This window comes from Triticum urartu, chromosome 4A (assembly GCF_056163025.1).
Source record: "Triticum urartu cultivar PI428250 chromosome 4A, HENAU_Tu73, whole genome shotgun sequence".
Taxonomy (NCBI): Eukaryota; Viridiplantae; Streptophyta; class Magnoliopsida; order Poales; family Poaceae; genus Triticum; species Triticum urartu.
The window spans coordinates 456,391,752-456,399,063 of record NC_141876.1 but is presented as its reverse complement, the minus strand read 5'-3'; the positions used below and the strand labels follow the sequence as shown (position 1 = coordinate 456,399,063).

The window sequence follows — 7,312 nt, the reverse complement described above, 5'->3', positions numbered from 1 at the left end:
ACGACGGCACGCATGCACCGGCAGTCTTCTGAGTTCTGACGCTCACATGCACTAATCTGCACACAAGAGAAAAAGAAAAAGGAAATAGAAATAGAAACTTTACACTAGGGGTGAAAACTGAAACGAAATTGCTTCTTTTTTTTAGACAATGAAACGAAATTGCTGGGAAGCCGACGCGGATGGATGAGGCCAGGCACACTTCCCGAGCAAGGCTGGGCCGGGAACAGCGGGAGAGCGTGCGTTACCGGAGGCACCAATGACGGACCCGGGTCCACTCCAGCCGCGCCCGCACCAACCGGCTCATGCCACGTGTCCCACCAGCCCGTGAAGCCGTGAACCGTCGCCGCTACTCGCAGACGAAGACCGCGGGTCTCCCAGCGAAATGACCAAAACAGCCGCACCACCTTCCTCCCTTCGCCGCAAAGCAGGGAGAAAACCGTAACTGCACGGCCGATTCCCTCCTACCCCCCACTCGGCCATCACTACTCGCGTGCCTATCACGCGCGTCCAAATGGACCGCCGCCCCCACCGCCGGATCGCCCAAGATCGACGGCCGAGAGGCGCCCTCCCAGAACCTTCCCTTGATCCCTGCGCCGGCGATATAAACCCCCCGGGGAGCGTGGCTTCCATTCGCCCCATCCACCTCGCTGTCTTCTTCTTCTTCAGTTCCGCCTTCCCATCCCCGCCTGATCGGAGTCTCAGCCGCGGCAGCCATGGCGAAGACCTACCCCGTCGTCAGCGCCGAGTACCAGGAGGCCGTCGAGAAGGCCAGGCAGAAGCTCCGCGCCCTCATCGCCGAGAAGAATTGCTCCCCGCTCATGCTCCGCCTCGCGTAAGCGCCTACCCCCCTCTCCTCCCCGCGCGCGTGCCGAGTGTTTTTATTTTTCGTCATGGCCTGATCTGTCGCGTCATGCGGTCGTCGCGCAGGTGGCACTCGGCCGGGACCTTCGACGTGTCGTCCAAGACAGGCGGCCCGTTCGGGACGATGAAGAAGCCGGCGGAGCAGGCGCACGCCGCCAACGCGGGCCTGGACATCGCCGTGCGGATGCTCGAGCCCATCAAGGAGGAGATCCCCACCATCTCCTACGCCGATCTCTACCAGGTTCGGCGCCAGTTTTGGTTAGATCTGGTTGGCAGTCCCGATTCGGTCGACTGGGTGTGGTTTCTGATGATTCATTTCTCCTGCGTGTAGCTTGCGGGAGTTGTCGCCGTGGAGGTCTCCGGTGGGCCCGTGATCCCCTTCCACCCAGGGAGGGAGGTGAGATTTCTTAACCTTGGTTAACTTTGCAGTTTCCTCAGGGTTTTAGGCAGGGGACAGTGTGGGTAGGTTGGTGATGCCGAGTTTAAGGCTTTTAACTACTGGCAGTACTCATGTCATGATGTGCGTACGTCTTTGGGTTGGTGGCTCTTGGAACAAGCGACTACATTAGTCTATGCCCGGCGGCTTATTTGTTTGACACCACCTATGTTTTTTATTATTTCGTGGAACACCACGGAGTTGTCTGATACAGTAGTAGTACTAGCGTATGTGTTGGTCATGACGCGCGGCCTAATAAGTGGTTTTGGTGGGCGGCAATGTTTGTGCTGTCTTGACTTGATGTGCTTGCTATCTCACATTTAGAGCTATAATATCCTCTTACGATGATTAATTAGTTACTCTAATGTTTATTGTCCATCACCTATTGTGGCATTCGGTTATCATTTGGTATATGCAATCTTTCTAGTCTAGGTATTAGTTCTTGTTGGCTCAGATTTTTGTCAAGCATTCACCAAAATCGTAGTAGAATTATGCTGTTAGAGCTTCCTGCCACGAATAACTCTAGAAGGATGTGGTTGCTATGTTCCTGATGGTAATGCCATTACAGACTTAAATGAAATAGAAAGGGCCAAGCAAACAAAATTAATCTTATTTTTATTCTAGTTAGAACTTTTTTGCGTGCAGTCGGGAAGACCATGCAGTAAAGTTAATTTTTGCGCCTAGCAGTTTTGATACTTTTGCTGTGATATGTGATAATCGATGAGCCCTGAGTGCATTGGTTATAGTTTCTTGTTGTAATTGTTTAGCTGAGCACATTTTAAACTTAACATGTGCCTTTTACAGGACAAGCCTCAGCCCCCACCTGAGGGTCGCCTCCCTGATGCTACCAAGGGTACCATTCTAACCCTCACAACATTTTTCTAACTTTAGAAAAGACGTACTATGGAACAAATATTTGTAATTAATACTGTTGTGAAACGATTGTAAATGGAAATCTTGCTTTGATTGCTTACTTATTTCCAATATCTGTTTGCTCACTAAAGAAGGCTTCTTCCTTAAACTACACAGTTGAACATATTCTATTTCACACATATGTGAAGTATTAGTTATGTAGTACATGTATACAATTTGCGCAGTCCAGTCTATGCTAGTCTTCCCCTTTAGCAATTGTGACATGGTGTGTATGTGCATGAAAGTACCTTTTCCATCTCTATACTGTTTGGTTATATGGAGGCAGCTGATGGTGAACTTATGAAATTTTATTGTGTTGATTATTCTGTTGGCTCAAGTTGCAAGAAATCACTTATTACTTTCACTAATGATTTCCATTCCTTACCGTTCACCCAGGTTCTGACCACCTAAGGCAAGTCTTTGGCAAGCAGATGGGCTTGAGTGATCAGGATATTGTTGCCCTCTCTGGTGGCCACACCCTGGTTAGTTTGCATATTTGCTCAATCTGCTTTCATGTTATATACCTGGATCGTTGTATGCATGCATTGACATTGTTCTCTTGCGTTTCTCTTTTTCTATAGGGAAGGTGCCACAAGGAGAGGTCTGGCTTTGAGGGACCCTGGACAAGGAACCCTTTGAAGTTTGACAACTCTTACTTCACGTAAGTGGTTCTCTAGTACCTTGATTTCCCCCAACTGGGCGCATGCCATTTGTTGGTGATTACATAGTGAATCTGTATTTATGTTACCACAGGGAGCTTCTGAGTGGTGATAAAGAGGGACTTCTTCAGCTTCCAAGTGACAAAACCCTGCTGACTGACCCTGTCTTCCGCCCTCTTGTGGAGAAATATGCTGCGGTATGTCTCCCATCAGGGTCCACTTCACTGGTTGTAGTACATATAAGCAGCACCAGGATGCTGATTATTGTTTTCCTGTTAATTCTGGTAGGATGAGAAGGCTTTCTTTGAGGACTACAAGGAGGCACACCTCAGGCTCTCCGAACTGGGGTGAGTGGCCGTCGTGTATTCTCTTGGGCATTGATAGTATCTTTCGTCAACGCCACTGTCTTATCGGTTACCATTGTGAACTGTGAATACAGGTACGCCGAAGCGTAAGAGGTGTCTACTACTGCTGCTACTATGTGCGACCAGGGTGATCTTGTTCTGCTTCTAGACTAGGGGTCAGTGTGAACCAGCAGACTTTTAAGTAATCATCTCTGTAATAATGTCCGTTGGCTTGAGGCCATACCTTGTACGCTGTCAGTGGTTTGGTGTGCCGTTGCACTCGGATCTATCGTATGAAATGCAGCAGTGACTTATCATGGTACCTTGCGCATGATCTTTATGTGCATTTTATTTTTGAGATGCCCTTGATTTCAGTAGCAATACTGCTTAGGTTTCGTTACAGGATCAAAGATACTGAAAACTGCATGGTTGGGATAGCTATTGTTGTTTGCCGACTTTTCACATTGTAAGCAACCCAATTTGATGGCTTTGAAGTTGTGTCTAGCTTGCTGGTCGAGACCGTCTCGTCTCAACCATCCCCAGCCCCCCTGGGTCGCTCGCACGAGCGACTCTGGAGACCACCCTGCCACCACCTACAAAGCTTGCCACCGCCGCCGGAGAAGCCATCGGTGTTGACGATGACTGTGGCTTCCCTTGCTATCCCTTTGTTCCCTCCCCATCACCGATGGGTGACTAACACCTCGTCGATTTGCAGCGCACTCGCCAGCTCCGCCTCTGCTGTGGCGTTGACTTGGTTTGCGGCGATGGGCCTGCAGCGTTGGGCATGATTACATCTCTCTATGGTGCCGGCCTTGCCGGGCTCCATCTCTAGCCATGGTCGTGTGTGTGGAGTTAGCTAGAGCGTCTGGATCCGTGCAAGGGCCATAGGTCGCGACCACCCAACAGTGGTCTGTAAAGGCCGCAATGGTCCGGGGCATGGTTTTGGTGAATAGGATTCGATCAAGGCAAGTGACATGAGAAGCAATCTATGGACCTGAAGGATATGGTTGTGCGGCAACGGCAACGGGGGAGGGACTTCTGACCCAATACATGTAGCTGCGGGAATTTTGGAAAAATGGTGGCGACAACAGATTGACTTCGATGTGGTGATGCTTCTCAAGTACCGGTTATCAAGCTCCGGGGTGAAACCCTAGGTCTGACCCGTGTTGGTTATACTCGACAATGTCGATGCTTTTGTTTTGGTACCTTGTTGAAGCATTGCTCGGATATGTTCAGACTTGTTCAAAACCTAGAATTTGTCCTTTGATGGTGGATCCAGTGACGGCGGAGCTTGAGTGTCGTTTACTTTTCAGGCGTTGCTATCGAAGAACTTTGTTGTCTTTATGGTGTCAAGAGATCATTGGTGCGGAAGATGGTTGTTGATGTAGCTTGTTGATCTTTCCTTTTCCTCACTATCTAGATTTGGTCTTATATGACTTTGCTATCTGTCGGCGTGTTTATTTATGAGTGTGCGTTGATGTTGGTTGTATGCATTCTAACTATGCAAAAGTCGGGTGTGTATTTATTGTGTCTGTATCCGCTTCATGCTCTATTTTAAGTTAATAAAATCCACTTTTTTATTAAGAAAGGCTCTGCTTGCCGATGACTTTATTATTCTTGGAGGTTTTGAATAGCCGTAGTGCCCACAAGAAGGGGTGAGCCACATGCATGACTATTTTTGGCTGCTGGACCATCAATACTTCATTCTTGGACTTCACTAATATTTTGACTCTTCCATGCTGTGTCTTAGGAACCTCTTCAATATGGTCCGGATTGCTAGCTCTCTTCATAGTTCTGCTGCAGACGATACACGTCTGTCTAGAACTCAGTGACTGAGACTTCATGAAATTTCAATTGAGTGACGTCGGCGTAGTTGTGGTGCTGCAAGCGGAATGGCTGAATGCTATTAGACTTAGAGATATTTGATTGTAATCTTACCTACTTATCTCTCCCTCTCCCGTGTAACCTCCTATCCTTATCCTGCCGCATCCTAGTGATCGGTATGTTCCTTGTAAACCACGGCAGGGGTTATTCCTGCCCTCAATCAATAAATACTCGCGGCTCCTCTACGGAGGAGTAGGAACGCTTCCATCAAATCAATCTTACATGGTATATAGAGCCAAGTCTCTTCCTATCATCTAGCGAAACCAAAACCCTAACACCCTTCCATCGCCATGGCTACGAGCTCTAGCGCCGTCGGCCTCAACCTAGGTGCTCCACCATCAGAGAAGCTCGCAAGGGGAAACTACCTCCTATGGAAGGCGCAGGTCATGCCGGCACTGCGAGGCGCGCAAGTGACCGGTCTCCTCGACGGCAGTGACGCTGCACCACCGAAGACAACAGAAATTACCAAGGCGAATAAAACCACGGCCATATAGCCCAATCCTCTGTATGGCCCGTGGTTGTCGAAGGATCAGCAGGTTCTGAGCTATCTACTGAACTCTCTCACCCAGGGAATCCTTGCGCAGGTCATCGGTAAGGACATCACCTTTGATCTATGGACTGCTCTTACCACATTATTCGTTGCGCAGTCACAATCCCGCATAACCAATCTGCGGATGGCCCAACACCAAGAAAGGCAACATGTCAAGCAACGCCTTCATCGCCAAGATGAAAAACCTCGGGGGCGAGCTGGCTGCGGCTGGGCATCTGGTAACCGATCCGGAGATGGTGGACTACATCCTTGCTGGCATTGATCAGGACTATGATCCCATCGTGGCGGTGGTCGGCGCCATCAAGAACTCCATCACCGTCAACGACCTCTTCGCGCAGATCTCTGCGTTTGATCAGCGGATGGAGATGCTGGGGGACGGACCAGCAGGCTTCCGCTCCTCTGCCAACGCCGTCTACATGGGGCGTGGGCAGTCCCGTGGCAGGGGAGGCCGTGGCCGAAGAAACAGAGGAGGACGCAGTCGAGGGAACCGCTCCTCTTCTTCTCCTGGTCGCGGTGGTGGTGGCGGCGATCATCAGCAACGCTTTCGCCCTCAACCACAACAACAGCAACAACAAGAAGGCGACTATCATGAGTGCTAGATCTGCTACAAGTTCCATGCTGGTGGGGCGAGTGCCTGCTGGCATCGGTATGATGATGATCATGAAGAGAAGAAAGCAGCCAACCTCGTCACCAACAACTACGACATCGACACCAACTGGTATGCAGACTCTGGTGCCACTGAGCATATCACGGGAGAACTCGATAAGCTGACGATGCCGGAAAGGTACCACGGCGGTGATCAGATACACACGACAAGTGGAACTGGTATGGACATTACTCATGTTGGAAAATCAATTGTTAAAACTCTTGTAAAAGATTTACATCTTAACAATGTCTTACATGTTCCGCATGCTTCCAAGAATCTTGTTTCTGTTCATCGTTTTGCCCTTGACAACAATATTCTCATAATATTTTATCCCTACTCTTTTGTGATCAAGGACTTGGCAATGAGGAGAGTCATCCTTAGAGGAAAGTGTGAGGGAGGCCTATATCCACTCATATCATCTTCATCCTCATCATGGTTGAATAAACAAGTGTGGAGTGTCACCAAACCTTCCTCGACAAAGTGGCATAGTCGTCTGGGTCATCCCTCTTCAGTTATAGTTCAGCATGTCCTTAGCAAGAATAATCTTCCCTATGAGTCTAGCGTTGAGTCCATTTGTGATGCTTGCCAGCAAGCTAAGAGTCATCAATTACCCTATCCCATATCTACAAGTGTATCCACTGCTCCATTGCAGCTCATTTTTTCAGATGTATGGGGACCAGCTCCCACATCAGTTGGTAGATTTTCTTATTATGTTAGTTTCATTGATGATTATAGAAAGTTCACTTGGATCTATTTGCTAAAGAAACGATCTGATGTTTTCCAAGTTTTCACCAACTTCCAAAACCTCGTTGAACGCCAACTAAACTAAAAAAATCTTGCTATGCAAATCGATTGGGGTGGTGAGTATGAGAAACTAAATTCTTTTTTCCAAAAAATGGAATCTCTCACCATGTTTCTTGTCCCCATGCTCACTAGCAAAACGGGTCGGCTGAACGCAAAATCGTCATGTTGTTGAAGCAGGACTGGCATTGCTAGCCAATGCTTCCATGCCTCTCAAAT

The 7,312-nt window shown here is 48.6% G+C and overlaps 1 protein-coding gene and 1 pseudogene across 2 annotated transcripts; both read left to right on the top strand.

Moving 5' to 3' along the window:
• Positions 1-611: 611 nt before the first annotated feature.
• On the top strand, positions 612-3,534 carry LOC125552029 (L-ascorbate peroxidase 1, cytosolic). 2 transcript variants are annotated; one of them, XM_048715479.2, is made up of 9 exons: positions 612-832; positions 928-1,102; positions 1,193-1,258; positions 2,102-2,150; positions 2,606-2,691; positions 2,791-2,870; positions 2,963-3,065; positions 3,157-3,215; positions 3,308-3,534. In XM_048715479.2, the coding sequence occupies exons 1-9, from the start codon at positions 714-716 to the stop codon at positions 3,321-3,323; spliced, it is 753 nt and encodes a 250-aa protein (XP_048571436.1). In that variant the 5' UTR covers positions 612-713; the 3' UTR covers positions 3,324-3,534. The 2 variants fall into 2 exon arrangements, with proteins under 2 accessions (XP_048571436.1, XP_087374698.1); XM_087518572.1 differs by lacking the exon at positions 3,308-3,534 and having other exon boundaries at positions 3,157-3,219.
• Positions 3,535-5,482: 1,948 nt separating this feature from the next.
• LOC147976149 (uncharacterized) lies at positions 5,483-6,245 on the top strand (annotated as a pseudogene).
• Positions 6,246-7,312: the final 1,067 nt, after the last annotated feature.

Coding starts and splice junctions, on each gene's coding strand:
- LOC125552029 (XM_048715479.2), top strand. CDS start 714: ATGGCGAAGACCTACCCCGTCGTCAGCGCCGAGTACCAGGAGGCCGTC. Junction 833..927: donor CCGCTCATGCTCCGCCTCGC/GTAAGCGCCTAC, acceptor GTCGTCGCGCAG/GTGGCACTCGGCCGGGACCT. Junction 2,871..2,962: donor TTTGACAACTCTTACTTCAC/GTAAGTGGTTCT, acceptor ATGTTACCACAG/GGAGCTTCTGAGTGGTGATA.